Source organism: Myotis nattereri (genome assembly GCF_964212035.1).
Source record: "Myotis nattereri genome assembly, chromosome: 12".
NCBI classification, from domain to species: Eukaryota; Metazoa; Chordata; class Mammalia; order Chiroptera; family Vespertilionidae; genus Myotis; species Myotis nattereri.
The window spans coordinates 77,477,010-77,492,005 of NC_138087.1; the positions used below are offsets into that span (position 1 = coordinate 77,477,010).

General features: G+C 60.2%; 1 protein-coding gene across 9 annotated transcripts in view; it reads left to right on the forward strand.

The window, feature by feature from the left end:
• DNM1 (dynamin 1) overlaps positions 1–14,897 on the forward strand; it is a 43,161-nt gene extending 28,264 nt beyond the window's left edge. For 2 of the 9 annotated variants that reach the window (XM_081103913.1, XM_081103914.1), the window contains exons 13-21: positions 16–67; positions 272–283; positions 2,543–2,656; positions 6,447–6,556; positions 7,369–7,480; positions 8,491–8,661; positions 9,793–10,034; positions 10,388–10,603; positions 14,280–14,897. In XM_081103913.1, the coding sequence (XP_080960039.1) occupies positions 16–67; positions 272–283; positions 2,543–2,656; positions 6,447–6,556; positions 7,369–7,480; positions 8,491–8,661; positions 9,793–10,034; positions 10,388–10,603; positions 14,280–14,340 (1,090 nt within the window). In that variant the 3' untranslated portion in view covers positions 14,341–14,897. Of the gene's footprint in view, positions 1–15; positions 68–271; positions 284–2,542; positions 2,657–6,446; positions 6,557–7,368; positions 7,481–8,490; positions 8,662–9,792; positions 10,035–10,387; positions 10,604–12,706; positions 12,744–13,625 lie in introns of all 9 variants that reach the window. The other 7 variants (XR_013996689.1, XR_013996691.1, XM_081103915.1 and 4 more) reach the window with 7 other exon arrangements.
• The last annotated feature ends 99 nt before the right edge of the window (positions 14,898–14,996 follow it).

Below are 14,996 nucleotides of genomic sequence, written 5' to 3' on the forward strand. Positions count from 1 at the left end.
CTCTCTCCCCTTCAGTGCTCAGCAGAGGAGCAGCCAGATGAACAAGAAGAAGGCTTCAGGGAACCAGGTGAGTGAGCCCCGAGGCCCCAGCCCGAGGGATGGAGGGTGCCGGATGGACGCCAAGCTCTGAGAGCCCCCTCCCCCAGGGGAAGGGTCCCACGGGGGCCCGGGAGCCTGTCAGCTGCCAGCCACAAGCCTCCCACTCTGCCTCAGTAACCCTCTCTCCTCTCTCCCGATGCTTCTCGCGGTTGATATGGTTACCTCTTTGCAGGATGAGATTCTGGTGAGTACCAGGACTGGGGCTTTTGGCTTGTGTGGCGAGGGGGAGGAAGGGGCCCACTGCAGTGGGGATGGGCGAGAGGGGGCCCTTTGGCCTGAGCGGCTTGCACACACCAGCCCAGTTGCCCACACATGCTCTCAGGCCAGAGGCAAGGCCTCGCCACACACAGGGTCCCAGCAACCTTTCCATCAATGCATATGAGCTAAGTGCTACTTCAGGCAGAGGCAGACCATGTGGGCTGGGGTGGGGCAAATGCCTGGCAGGGGCCTGGCACTTAGTAGGTGCTGCTTAAATGTCTGTTGGGTGGACGGACGGATGGGAAAGAAGCATGCGAGCCACCTCTACCAGGAAATAAAGCGATGAGTGACATGTCATGAGACACGTCCCTCCTCATCTGGTGTGTCCTTCAGATCTCGGTGGACACATCACTTCTCCATCCTAGTTGTACACACGAGCCAGACTCCCGGGCTGCTCCAGAGGCTGGAGTTTCTTTGTAATAATCGAGGTGTTTATGTGATTATTTCCCTCCCAAACCCAGCAGGGGAAGGGCTGGGTCTGTCCTGTTCATCGGTAAATCCTCAGTGCCCAGCCCTGTGCCTGGCACACGATAGGTGCTCAGTAGAATAAAGTAATTAATGAATGGATTATCCCAGGGCAGTTCGGTTCAGCGAACACTCACTGGGGCCTACACTGTGCTGGCCCCTGGACAGGAGGCAGACCCTGGCCCTGCACCTCGGAGACCCGGCCTGCAGGCAGGGCCCAGGCAGGGTGGGAGGCGGGAGAGTGGGCCGTCCTGGTGTGGAGGCTCTGGAGAGGGGTTTGGGTGAGCAGGGAGGAGGGCAGGGCTGGGGGTGGCGAGGGAGGACCAAGGCTGCAAGCGAGGGCACGGAGCCAGGTGACAAAGCCTGCTGGTCAGATGCTGAGGTCCACAGTGCCAGGGTGTGGCATTTGGACTCAACTCCGAAGGCAGCGACAAGACACTGAGTGGATCTTCACTGGACTGGGACCGGGTGGGAGAGGAGTCACAGGGCACCTGGCTGCCGTGTCCCTGTTAATGGCTCAGGCCATTACTCAGCTGCTGATCTGCCATGTGACTTGGGTTCTCTTCGAGACTCTTGGGGAACCGGAGAGGGTAAGGAGGGCTTCGAGGGTCTCAGAAGTGGGCCTGCCCGAGGACTTTCCCACCGGCCCCAGGATCCTGGGAGCTTCTGTGGACGCTCAGAAGAGAAGCCAGGGAGGGAGAAGCAGCTCCCTGTCCTCTCAGCCTGGGCCTCCACCAGGGTCTGGGCCGTGGCTCTGCCCTTGGAGTCCAATTCAGGGGTCCTGGTCTGTGCCGATGGCTCAGGACTGCTGCTTCCTGCTGTGGAAAGAGACCTTTGCCTGCAACCCCAAGCTGCCCCCAGGGAGGAAGGGGCCTGGGCGTCTCATGCTCAGCCCCTTCCCCCTCCCCCACTCCCTACCACCCCAACCTGTGTCTGGGGCCAAAGACCCTTAGGGCCCTACTATTGTAGCACTCAGGCCACATGTATTCATTGATCACTTACTGTCTGTTGAGCACTCTGCAAGGTGCTGGGATACAATGATCGAGAGAATTGACAGCTCAGCAAGAGAGGCTGACATCAATGGACACACACACACACACACACACACACACACACGTTAATTCAAGATCCCAGTTATTGTCATAGTAGAAGAGTTAAGAGAGTGATGAAAGATTATAATGGGGGTCCTGACTTTTACTGGGCGGGGGGGATAGAGAGGGCCTGCCTGAGAATGAATGTGACTTCTGAGCCGATACACAGAGGGGGAGTAGGCATTTGCCAGGCACACAGGAGGGGAGGTGCTCTCTAGGCAGAGGCAAGAGCAGCACGTGCAAAGTCCCTGAGGTCGGAAACAAGCCTTAGAATAAATCGGATCTTAAGCTGAAAAGGCACTCAGAGTTGTCTTGCCCAGTCGGCCGCCTAAGCTCGGCTTGTGCACTGTCAGTGGTGGGGGCTCCTCTCCTCCCCGGACCAGCAGGGCCCGACGCACGTGGCTCTGACGGTCAGAAGGCTCTTTACCCTGAGCTCAGCCTCCCTCTGTCCTCCAACCTGTTCACTGGGGGTTCCAACCAGGCCAGGTCTGGCCCCCACCCTCCCGGACTGGCCAGGCCTCCACGAGCTGGGGGAGGGGTGGGCTTTTGAGTGCCTCTCTTTGCCTACCCCCACCTCCCCAGGGAAGCCTGGACTCTGCCCACTGACCTCCTGCCCCCTTACCCTGCAGGTCATCCGGAAGGGCTGGCTGACCATTAACAATATTGGCATCATGAAGGGGGGCTCTAAGGAGTATTGGTTTGTGCTGACGGCCGAGAATCTGTCCTGGTACAAGGATGATGAGGTGAGTAAAGGGATTGGACTGGTGGCCAAAGACAGGCTCAGAGCCTATCCCTGGCTTGGCAGGGACTGGACCGCCCAGCAGGGGGGTTTACAGATCCCATCAAAGACCCTTGGGTGGAGCTGGGCCGCAAGGATCAGGGGCAGGCAATCCTGGGGGCTCATCGGGGCTGGGCAGAGGTGGCGTGGCAGGACTGGGGAGCCTGGGCTGAGCACCCTAAAGAGGGTAGGTGAGGGTGTTAGGCACCCCTCTAACCCTAAACCCCGGCCCTGCAGCCGTCCTGTTCTCCTGCTCCAGGGCGCGCCACCTCTTCTGTGGCCCCCACAGACCCATGACACACAGAGTCCAGCTGCCAGCCACCCTGTTAACCCCTGCATCCCAGTCCCCCAGGCCCCAGTGTCCAAGGGACACGCCCAGATCACCTCCAGGCTGAGGGGTCAGGAGTGATGGGGTCCCACAAAGGTGCCCCTCAAAACCCCTCCCTGCCCAGTGGGGCCCACAGACCACCCCCACCAGCCACCGCCCTCCCCTGCTGCTGGTTTCCTTTAAGAATGAGCCTATTTGGCTTCCACATCTGGATTCCAGAGGTGACCAGAGAGAGCGGGGAGGGCTGGGGGGGGGGGGCTTGTGGTAATGAACTCCAGCTGGCTGCAGTGTGGGGGAGGGGACCCTCTTCTTCCTGAGGGGCCGTTGGAGAAGGGGGCGCCCTCCACTCTCAATGGGGTAGCAGGGCTCAAGGGGGGTTGATTTTGGTCTCCCAGTCCCCCCCCCCTGCTCTCTGCCCCCTTCAAGTCGCCCTGGACAGGCCCCATCCCCACCTTGGGAGGGACCCTCTGTCGTCACTCGCAGGGGCGCCAAGCCATCTGGACCTCATTACCTCAAGCCTGGCCTCTCCCCGAGCACAGGGGCCGGGGAAGGGATGGAGTGTGAGGTGGCGTGGCTGGCGGGTGTGGGGGCGTTGCTTCCTGCTCTGTGGCCCAGGCCGGCTCCCATGGGCTGGGGGAGCCCACTGCAGGCCCCGCGCCTGACAATGTGACCTGGGGCTGACCGGCTGCATGTGGGTGAAGGGAGTGTAGGGGGGGGGCCTGTCCTCATACCTGTGTATAAAGGGGTCTTTCTTGGGCTCTGTGTGGACATTTGAGTTGAGCTGTGTGGGAGCGGGCCCTCCGTGTACATGGGGGGGAGGGGGAGAAGGGGGAGGGGGAATGCTGGGAGGGGGAGGGGAGGCTTGTGGCTGTTGTGTGCGGGCGTTTTGTGGGAGGGAGTTTGGGGTGTAAGCATCTATGTTTGGTATATGAGGGTCTCATGTGTATCTGGGGGCAGACTGTGTGCCTGAAGCATGACTCGGGAGTGTGTGCTGTGTTGTTTGTGTTGGTGTAAGTGTGTGTGTGTGGGGGGGGGGGGGCTTGAGGAGGGAGGGTGTGGGTGTGCAGTGTCTGAGAATATGTATGTGTTTGGGATGTAAGATGGGAGAGGACCAGTGTTCCGTTGGAAGGGTGTGTGTGTATGTGTGTATGTGTGTGTGTGTGTGTGTGTGCGCGCGCGCGCGTGTGTGTGTGCCCTCACCTCTGTGTGTGTGTCCTCACCCGTGTGTGTATGCATGTGTCCTCACCCGTGTGTGTGTGTATGCGTGTGCCCTCACCCGTGTGTGTGCCCTCACGTGTGTGTGTGTGTGTGTGTGTGTGTGTGCTTGCACTGTGCTTGGGGCATGGATGTGTGATTTAAAGTGCGGGGGGGGGGGGTGCCTGAGATGGGGGGTGTGCATGTGTTGGATGTGAGTGGAATTTTGCACTAGAACATCTGGGGACATGGAGGTGGTCCCGCTGAGGGGAAAGGGATCTGTCCCCCTTCTTCCCCCAGCCGCCGGCCCTCGAGTCTTTGGGATTTGGGTGACCCTCAGGGCAAACAGCTCCCCACATCCCCAGCCCTCCTCAACTCCCCCATCTTCTCAGACTCCCTTCACCACCCCCTCAGCACCCCCACCCCATCTCACAGCAGGATGGCACCCCCTCCCTCTGCGCCTCCCCCCAGCCCACCCTCTGCCCCCCACGCCCCCGGCCCCAGCTCCAAGCCCGGTCTGGGATGGCGGTCGGTCCAGCTCTCCAGCGGCGCGAGGGTCTAACCCAGCCAGCCTAACCAATGTGCAGACTACTGTACAATTTGCGAGTCCTGAACAGATAGTCTAAACACTGGGTAGACGGAGTGGTCCATCCAGGCGGCGGCGGCTGTCGTCGGTGGGAGCTTCGGCCCGGCTCCTGGAGATCCAAGACCCCCAGCCCCAGCCCAGCCAGCCCAGGTCCCCTCTCTGCTCTCGGCTCCCCTTCTGCCTCCTTTGACGTGGCAGGGGTGAGCAAGCGCTGTGGCTGGGAAGGAGGGGCCTGGGGAGGGGGCCGGCCAGCAGGAAGGGAGGGGTGGGGGGAGGCGGCCACTCCTGCCTAGTGTCCAACCCCAGAGCTCAGGGCTGTGGCGGCGGCGGGGCCTCCCTCGAATGCTTCCAGATGTTCCCTGGCCTCATGTGCAACTTCCTCCTCTCCTCCCCCAGCCGCCCTCTGGGGCTCCCGGCCGCCGGGCCACTCGCCTGGCATAAAGAGGGCTTTATGTGGCTGGACAGGCCAGGCGGGTGCAGGGGCAGAGCGAGGTGGGCAGGATGAGGCCAGGACAGGGAGCAAGGTTCTCCTGAACCCAGCCCCCACCTGAGATGGTGGCTGAGGCCCCTGCCCAAGTCCTGAGTCCCCAAGACCCACATAGACCTCCCCCCCTCCCCAGCGTGGGTCCTGTGGCGGTGGGTGGGCAAGTGGGTTACACACAGCAGAGACCGCTCCTCCCAGAGCCCCATCCCCGAGTCCCCCCTCCAGAAATCGCTGGGCCCCTCCCCTTAATGCAGCATCCCCCAGACATGTCGGCCCCCACCAGACTCACACACGTGTGCATGTGGGCCTGGGACTCACATGCCCATCCACGGATACGCGTAACTCCTCCCAGACGACTACAGATAAACTAGGCACGTCCAGCCCACTACACAAGCTGTGTGCACAGGAACACATGAACGCACACCCGTGTCCTACAGTCACGTTCAGGCCAACACATAGACACTGACACTTGCCACACACATCTGTGTAAATGCGCGCACATCCTCACGGGCACGCACACACATGCTCACATGGACACACGGCTGTGCTGGGCACCTCCTCCGACACACAGCTCTGCAGCGCAGACTCATGGGCATGCCCGCGGTGGTGAGAGGAGACGTGTGTGCACACAGACTCGCCATCTCCAGCCCGCGCTGGGTGCTGATTGCTAACACATGGGCGTCTGCGGGGAGGGGGCTGAGCCAGCCCTTTGAAGCCGAGGCGCTGGTGGCCCCCCTTCCTGTCTCTACAGTCAGGAAATGAAGTCAGAGGCTTATCCAAAGCAGGCCCAGCAGCCAGGCCGGGGGCGAAAGAGACTCCAGGGTGGGGGTGGAGGGTAGGGTGTGTGTGTGTGTGGGGGGGGTGTCCCTGGCTGGGGCTGGCCCGGCCTGCCTCCAGGGCTTTCTTGGGGAGGGATTTGGGAGCCACCCTCAGCCTTGCCACCCTGGGCGTTTGGGCTCTGGCAGGTATGCAGAGGTGGTGGGCATGGCTTGAATGCCATTAGGAGCAGGGCTGCCCGCAAGCCCAGGGCACTTGGGTCAGACAGCACCTGTGCAGTGTGAGGGGGCTGGAGCCAGAAGCCAGGGCACCCTCAGCGTAGAGCTGTCTCAGGGAGTGAGGCGTAGCAGAGAGGGTGCCAGCCTCACCCCTGGCTCTCCCCGCAGGAGAAAGAGAAGAAGTACATGCTGTCCGTGGACAACCTGAAGCTGCGGGACGTGGAGAAGGGCTTCATGTCGAGCAAGCATATCTTCGCCCTCTTCAACACGGAACAGAGGTGCCTGCCTGCGCCCACCAGGGCTGCGGGGCCCCGGACCCGGCAAGCCCCAAACCACCCCCACTGACGAGAAGCGGGGGCCACAGATACAAAAAGGAGAGGGACCTGCCCCAAGCCCCTCAGCTAGTCATTCATTTGACAGATATTTATGGAGCCCCTACTCTGTGCTGGGCATTTTGTCAAGATCTTCTCACCCGTCACCCCTCCTCTCTCCCCTCCTCCCTTCCGCTCCCCCTCCTCCCCCACCCCCCACCCCCCCCACCCCCTCACCCCCCCCCCTCCTCACACACTCACTCTGTCAGTGCCTGCTCTGCATGAGACACTCTGCTAGGCACTGGGACAAAAGGGAGCCCCAGTCATGACTTCTCATGTTGGTAAGTGTCCCGGCCTCTCACCTCCTCACCCAGGGCTCATTCTAATGGGCTCTGTGCTACTCAGAGACAAGGGCTCAGTATAGCTGCCATCAGGGAGTCCCCAAGAGTCAGAGAGGGAGCCAGTGGGGCTGAGACCCACAGGAGGGGCTGCACTGTCACCGATGTCCTTAGGGAGGGCTCGGTCCCTTTCTAACTGAACGTACCAGCGCTCATTTCACTGAACCCTCGCGTCACCCCAGGAGGCAGGAATCGTTCACCTGCCTTCCTGATGAGGAAGCTGAGGCTTGGAGGGAGGAAGGGACTTGCCCAGGGTCACCCAGCTGGGAAACGAGGAAGCGGGACTGGGCCCCAGGCGTGAGGACCTCAGCCCGTGCCAGCCCCGAACCGCCGGGGTGAATGGGCTTCGCCCGTCCCCTCACCGCCCGCCCCGTCCTGCAGGAATGTCTACAAAGATTATCGGCAGCTGGAACTGGCCTGCGAGACCCAGGAGGAGGTGGATAGCTGGAAGGCCTCCTTCCTGAGGGCTGGCGTATACCCCGAGCGTGTTGGGGTGAGTGGCAGGGCAGGGAGGGGAGGGGCAAGCTGCTTATAATGGGGAGTCTGGGGCCCCATCCTCAGTGACGCCATGTTCCCGAGCCCTCGCTGAGCTAAAACACAACAGGCATCGCTCCGCTACCTGCCGCCCTCCTCCAGTAGCGGGTTTGTGTGTCCCCTCCTCGGCCACAGTCCTGCAACCCCGTCACGTGGTAGTGGTTTCTTGTGACTGCCTTCCCTTCCCCCCTCTTTCACTGTGGCAGTGTCTCCAGTTGCCTTAGAGTTGGGGTACAGTGCCCTGGGCTCACTCAGTCCTTCCCCCTTTCCTCTGTGTGTCTGTCTCGGCTGTGCTCGCTGGCGGTGGCAATGCTGGTGTGGTGACCTCTATGGTTTTGGTGTGGGCCTCCCAGGACAAGGAGAAAGTGAGTGTGCCCCTCCCTCCCCTTCTGCCATGTGTCTCCAGCCTGGCACGACCTCTGGCCAGGTCTTTAGAATCACCAAGGGACCTTAGAGATGTCCTTTCCCAGTTTATGGACTGAGAAACGGAGGCAAATTCTAAGCTCTAGAGCAGGGGTGGGCAAACTTTTTGACTCGAGGGCCACAATGGGTTCTTAAACTGGACCAGAGGGCCGGAACAAAAGCATGGATGGAGTGTTTGTGTGAACTAATATAAATTCAAAGTAAACATCATTACATAAAAGGGTACGGTCTTTTTTTTTTTTTTTTAGTTTTATTCATTTCAAACGGGCCGGATCCGGCCCAAGGGCCGTAGTTTGCCCACGGCTGCTCTAGAGTCAGAGAAATAAGGTTAAACGAGGGTCTGGGGTCCTGAGGGGCTTTGGGATGGGCAGAGCCCAGAGACCCAGAGCATGTGGGGGAGCTAGTGTCCATTTGTCCAGGCCAATTGCTTCTCTCTGTGCGTCAGTGTTCCAGGTACCATTGGAGGGGAGGGGCTGAGACCTTGGGGAGCCTGGAACCTGGCTTTGAGGGTCCAGCCACCCTGATGCCCTCTGTTCCCAATGGTAGGCCAACGAGACGGAGGAGAATGGCTCAGACAACTTCATGCACTCCATGGACCCCCAGCTGGAGCGGCAGGTGGAGACCATCCGGAACCTGGTGGACTCGTACATGGCCATCGTCAACAAGACCGTGCGCGACCTTATGCCTAAGACCATCATGCACCTCATGATTAACAATGTGGGTGCACCCCCCACCCGTGGGGGGCGGGTGCTCTTGTGAGACCAGGGAGGCTGGCAGCCAGGTTAGCCTGGGAGGGAGGGTTAGGTCCACACCAGAACCATCTAGTAGAAAACCGTATAATGTGATTCACATACCTAAGTTGTTCCAAACCTGCTTGAAAGCTTTTTAGGAGGGGCTAGGAATCTGCATCTTTTGAGAACACCCAGACCATGTTTTAAAATACACACTCTAAAGAACCACTACCACGTGTGGCTCAGTGAAAAAGCGTAAGCCCTGGAGAATTAGAACTGTGTTTGAATCCTGCCACAGATTTGCTGTGTGACTTTGAGCAATTGAACTACCCTCTCTGAACCTGTTTCTTTATATGTAAAACTAGAGGCCCAGTGCGTGAATTCGTGCATGGGTAGGGGCCGATCTGGCCCGGGTGTGGGAGTTTGGCTGGCCCCGCCCCCTGGTCGAACTGGTGGAACTCCCAGTGGAGGGGACAATTTGCATATTAGCTTTTTATTGTATAGAATATAGATAATAATAGAGTTGAGAAGTAAATTAATATAAAGTGCATAGCAACACAGTGCCTGGCATGTAGGAGCTGTTCAACATATATTTGAATAACAAGACACAGGCCTATGATGTAAAAAAACTCAGCATCTCTCCATGAATATCTCAGAGCCTAGGCCAGGTACCCTTCCCCTACACACCGAGACTCACCTCTCCCCCAATCCAAGCACATTTATACCTGTTACTCCAGGGCTCAGAAAATTTAAAACTATCTTCCTTATTTTGGTCCAGTGGAGCATGAAAGTCCTTGGAAAGGATTTAACCAGCACATTTTACAGATGAGGAAAGTGGGACTGAAAAGTGCTGCGTAAGGGTTTTCCTAGATGTATGATGGTCCCTGAGTGTCCTCCCAGACCTGTGATCTTGAACAGGTCACTTTTCCTCTCTTGATCATCTGTGAAAAAGGCAAGGGACCAGGGCTGGGGGGAAGGGGAAACTGGGGAGATCTCAGAGTTTAGGCAGAGACCTGCACCCCAAAACCTCCAGTCCAGGGTACGGTCATAGCAGGGCCCCAGGGGCAGAGAAGGCGTCAGGTCCCACCCCTCTCCTCTCTTCGCTGCCTGCACACAGACCAAGGAATTCATCTTCTCGGAGCTGTTGGCCAACCTGTACTCGTGCGGGGACCAGAACACACTGATGGAGGAGTCAGCCGAGCAAGCTCAGCGGCGGGATGAGATGCTGCGCATGTACCACGCACTGAAGGAGGCGCTCAGCATCATCGGCGACATCAACACGACCACTGTCAGCACGCCCATGCCGCCGCCCGTGGACGACTCCTGGCTGCAGGTGCAGAGTGTACCGGCTGGACGCAGGTACCAGGGCCGGCCCCCACGGCCCCAAAGCCCCCCAGCCCGGGGCCCGCGGGAGGAGGGCCGGGACCGGGCAGTGGCGCGCCCGCGTCACCGGGGCGGCTCCCACTGGAGCGAGGGGCGGGTCTTAGAGAGGGAGGGGCTTGTCGCGGGGCGGGGCTTGCCATGGAGCGCTGGCTGCGGGGCGGGGCGGAGCTGGAACATGGGAGCCCCTGGGGGCGGGGCTGACGCTCCAGCGACCACTGGGGGCGGGGCTTGCGTGCATGGGCGGGGCCTGCACGGGCTGGGGCGGGGCTTCGGGTGGGGCGGAGCCGCTCATCTCTCGCCTCTTGTCCTCGGCTCCTTTTCGCCCGCAGGTCACCCACGTCCAGCCCCACGCCACAGCGCCGAGCCCCCGCCGTGCCCCCAGCCCGGCCCGGGTCGCGGGGCCCTGCTCCTGGGCCTCCGCCTGCTGGGTCCGCCCTGGGGGCGGCGCCCCCCGTGCCCTCCAGGCCGGGGGCTTCCCCTGATCCCTTCGGTCCTCCCCCCCAGGTGCCCTCGCGCCCCAACCGTGCCCCGCCCGGGGTCCCCAGGTGAGTAGGGGTTGAAAGCCGCGGAAGAGACCGCCGGGCGGGCGTGGCCGGGAGGGAGATGTGGCTGGATTCTGCAGCGTCCGCCCTGGCCGCCTGAGCCCGCCCTCGAGGGTGCCAGAGCCCGGAGGTGTGGCCCGGCCGAGGGCTGGAGGAGCCTGCCCCCTAGGGAGCGCTGAGTCCCGGAGGTGGTCGTTTCTGGGGAGGGGGCGGTGGGGCTCCTCCCACCTGCCCCCTTCTTTCCAGCACTTGCATGGCGCTTCCCTCCTTTTCCACTCTATCTGTCACATATTGCATTCCTCCTTCCTCCCCTTCTCCATTTGTCCTCCACTTCTCACACCCAGTCCCTAGTGAGCCTGCCTCAGGTCTGAGGATCTGAACCCAGGACGTCCTGGAATGTGTAGATGTTGTTCACTTACACGCAGGGCTACCCTGATGTCCCCACCTCCCAGTCCTGACTCTTTTGAGCTGTCCCAGGAGGGTGTCCCGCCTCTGACTCACAGGAGAGAGGCCAGGCTGTGACTGTGACCAGCGAGGTGTGTGATGTGTGTGTGGGCGTGCACACGGGTGTGAGAGTGTGAGAATGGCACCCAGGCCAGGGGTAGGACGTGGAGCAGCTGGGAAAGGGCCTGGGAGCCATGGGACAATCTGATGGCTTTCTTCCTTTCCCCTGCCTCTGGCCCTGCCTGTCCTGGGCCAACATGGTGAGTGTGGGACAGGAGTGGGTGAAGACTGACCCTTTCCCAGAGGTTTTCAGGGAAAAGGATTCTACTTCATCCCTTGGCTTTGCTTCTCGATCCATGACCCTCTTTTAAGGGAGCTCACTCTGATATCTAACAGTCTGCCCTGTTCCCACTGGACATGTCTGAGGAAGCACAAATCAGACCAACAGCGTCTATTTATGTTTCCAGATGGCTGGAGGGTAGGGTCATGGGTCCAGCCTTCCTGAGCCCGAAATGCAGCAGCGATGAGGCTTGCTCTATGGTGACCTGTGGTCAAAGCAGATGGGGCAAAGCAGGCAGCACGGTACTGATCAAGAGCAGTTCAGAGGCTCTGGTTCACTCGGGCCTGTAGACAAGTCGTGTTCCCTTCCCAGGCCTCAGTCTCCCTTTGACCAAGTGAGAATTAACATTCTGCCTTTTCCCCAGGGTTGGAGTGGGGCTCAAGGGAGACAGTGGCTAGAGGAATGCCTCCTTAACCACAAAGGTGGCTCTACGAGCACTTGGCTAACTTCCAACGTGAGTTCAGATTCTTCCGGGTATTTGACATGCCCAGGTCTGTGCTGAGGTCTGGCATACGGGAACTTGAAGATTTGGTACCTGCTCTAACTCCCATTTTGCTAACACGCAGGAAACATTTGGCAGATCACGGTCCTGCCTCAGGGACGAGAGCAGTCTCAGGGCGTCTCAGGGCAGCTTGACCTCAGTGAGGTCACGGTGCTGACTGAGATAAGACTCGGTCGTCAGGGTTGGGAGGCATTTGGGTAGGGAGCGGCAGTGTGGGCAAAGGCTTGGTGTGGGGCGCATTGAGGAGAGCCGCTGGCCGGAGCAGAGTGCAGATAGAATGAGGAAGAATAAGCAAAGGTTGCCCTGGGCACAACGGGGCAGCTTGAAGAACCCTCAGAGTCCACAGAAAAGTTGGACTTGTTAGGACTCAACACGGTGGGCAACAGGGAGCCATGGAAGGCTCTTGGGCAGAGAAATGACAACTGGATCCTCAGAAAGCAAAACCTGTTCCTATGGAGCATTGCAGACGGCCCTCTGAGCACGCCAGGCCTGAGTGTGCAGGGAGCTGGTGCAAATGCCTCCTGTATGCGGGCGAGCTTCTGTGTTGTGACTCGGGCCCCCGCGTGCTTCAGTGTGCCAAGTGGCTGCATGCCCCGGATCCATGCTGCACGTGCCAGCCAGCGCGGGTGCTGGGCAGTGGGAGGAGGGAGAGGTGGATGCGTGTTGTTTGTGGGCATGTGTGTCAGCGTGTGCATGCGGGGCTGTGGGGCCTCACAGCATTGTGTGCACGCCCGTGCGTGTGTGTGAGCGTGTCCGCCACCCCCAGGCCTGCCCTGTCCGTGCGTGTGAACTGCCATGTTGATTTCGTGCTGTCTTTCAGAATCACTATCAGTGACCCCTGAGGAGCGTCAGCCACGGTAGGTACATGCCTCTTGGCCTGCTGCATGAGTGGTGTGTCTGCCCCTGCTGCACCAGCTCCACACGGGGGGCACACCTAGGACTGCAGGGCCCGGCTCCCGCCCTCTCCCTTCTGCAGCTCCAGACTTATTCTTTCCTCCTTCTGTCCTCACTGCCAGCTGCTCTCTCACCTCCCTTCTCAGCGAGCCTCGGGACTCAGTGCCACTGCCCAGGATCTCCGTGGCTGAGCCTGGGGGGCTCTTGGGACAGGCTCCACACCCAAGCTGGCAGACATGGGTGTTCTCCAGCGCGGCCAGAGGGCAGAGAGCTCGTGGCTTAGGGTGTAGGGGCAGGGAGCTTGGGCTCAGGCAGCCTTGGAACTTCACCCTGGGGGGCCATACTCGCTCCCCAGCTCCCCAGTCTGAGCCGTGCTCGGGCAGGACGGCCAGCTCACAGCCGTGGAGCAATAGGACCCGAATCCACCAGAGGGCAGAGTCCCACCTCTACTGTGCAGTGATCTGGGGAGAAGGCTCTGGTTGGTGGATGATTTCTGAAAGCCTCGGGGTCCTATCCACACCATCAGCCCAGAACACACCTCACAGGCGAGGCAGGCTCCCGCAGCCCCTTCCCCCGCCTCCTTGGTGTTGCCACGCCTGGGAGTGCACGACTGAAGGCAGCGTTCTCAGCCCCAGGTGCAGCACCCAGCCAGCCCCAGGGCTCACAGACCTGGGCCTGTTGCTCCTAGAGGCGGCCCCCACTTTCCAGCCAGGGGGACGGCAGTGTCTGCTGACCTGGGCAGGCCAGCCTCTCTGAGTTCCGTCCGGCTGGGCCGCAGAACTCGCCCAGCGAAGCCGCCTGCCACTCTGTCCCTGCCGCTGACTCATTCTTCTGCTTTTCCCCAGCAGGAAGGGCCCCGCCTCACCTACGCGACCTGCGGTCCCCCGACCACCTGAGGCTCCCCTCTTAGACTTATAAGCCTGTGGCCACTGGCATCCAGCTGCCTGTCCTCCACTCCCCAGGGTCCCTTCAGAGGACTCCCGAGCTTTCTGCCCACCCAGAGGCCTCCAGGGCTCCCTCCAGCCATCCTTTTAGCCTTGCCCTCCTGGTTGAAACAGTGTTCTTTCTCCTGTCTTTTCCATCAGGCCTGGTGGCTGTTGCCTGGGGCTCAGAGCCCCATCCTCCCTGAGGCTAGTGGTGGCCTGGGCCAGTGGGTTGAGGATAGGGAACCACAGAAGAAGGAAGCCAGCGGGGGCTGAGCATGTGTCTGGAGCTATGGGTGCACTGCCTGGTGGTGTGTGAGAGACCAGCGTGCGTGGCGGGGGAGGGCCACCCCAGCCTCCAGCCCAGACCCCACAAAGCTCTGGCCCCGCCCATCTCCAGCTCCTCCCTTCCACCTTCCCTTTCTTGTCTCTCCCCTCTCTTCCAGAACCCTTGCCCACACCTTCGCCTGCATCTTCTTCCCCTGCCCTCCCCTCACACGCCTGTGGGCTCAGCTGCCCTTGCCTTACCAGCTCTCTCCCTCCTCTCTCCTGTTCTGTTTCCTCTCCAACTGCCAGCCGATCGGGTCAGGCAAGTCCATCCCGTCCTGAGAGCCCCAGGCCCCCCTTCGACCTCTAACCAGATCCCTCTATTCCTCGGAGACTTCTCTTTCCAAGCCTTCCTGGACGGCTGTTCTGTGACTTGACAGTGGCTCCCCAGCCCCAAAGCCTCCCCCTTCATCTGTGACTTAGTCCGTTGTAGTGGTGAGCTGACACACCCAGCGTGACGTTGGTGAAACTTGTGCCCCTCTGTGGTATTTCTCCTGCTCCGTTCTATAAATAACTATAAATAACCATATATTATACATATATATATATACATGCACACAGACATGGCTGCCACAGTCTCACCTCTAGTGCTGGGAACTACCGTGCTGTCCTTGAGGAGTCTTGTGACCCAACTATAAGGGAACACAGTCACCCTGACATCCTCCTCCAAAGTGTGCCACCTCTGATGAGCTTCCCTGTCATGCCCACCCAGCCTGTGACAGCCAGCCCCCTCTGCTGCCACCCCACCCCTCCCTCCTCCTGCGCAGGGGTGCTGTATTGGCAGCTGCGTGGTTCTGACTGCTACCAGTCTTACTGTCTCTTGGCTGAGAATAAATAAAACCCATTTCTGGACAATGGGGAAAAGTGTGTCCTCTGCTGGCTTATGTTTGTGGCACTGAGAGAGGTGAAGGTTTAACCTTGGGGTGCGGGGGTGGGAAGGACCCAGCCATTGCTAGGGTGCTGTCA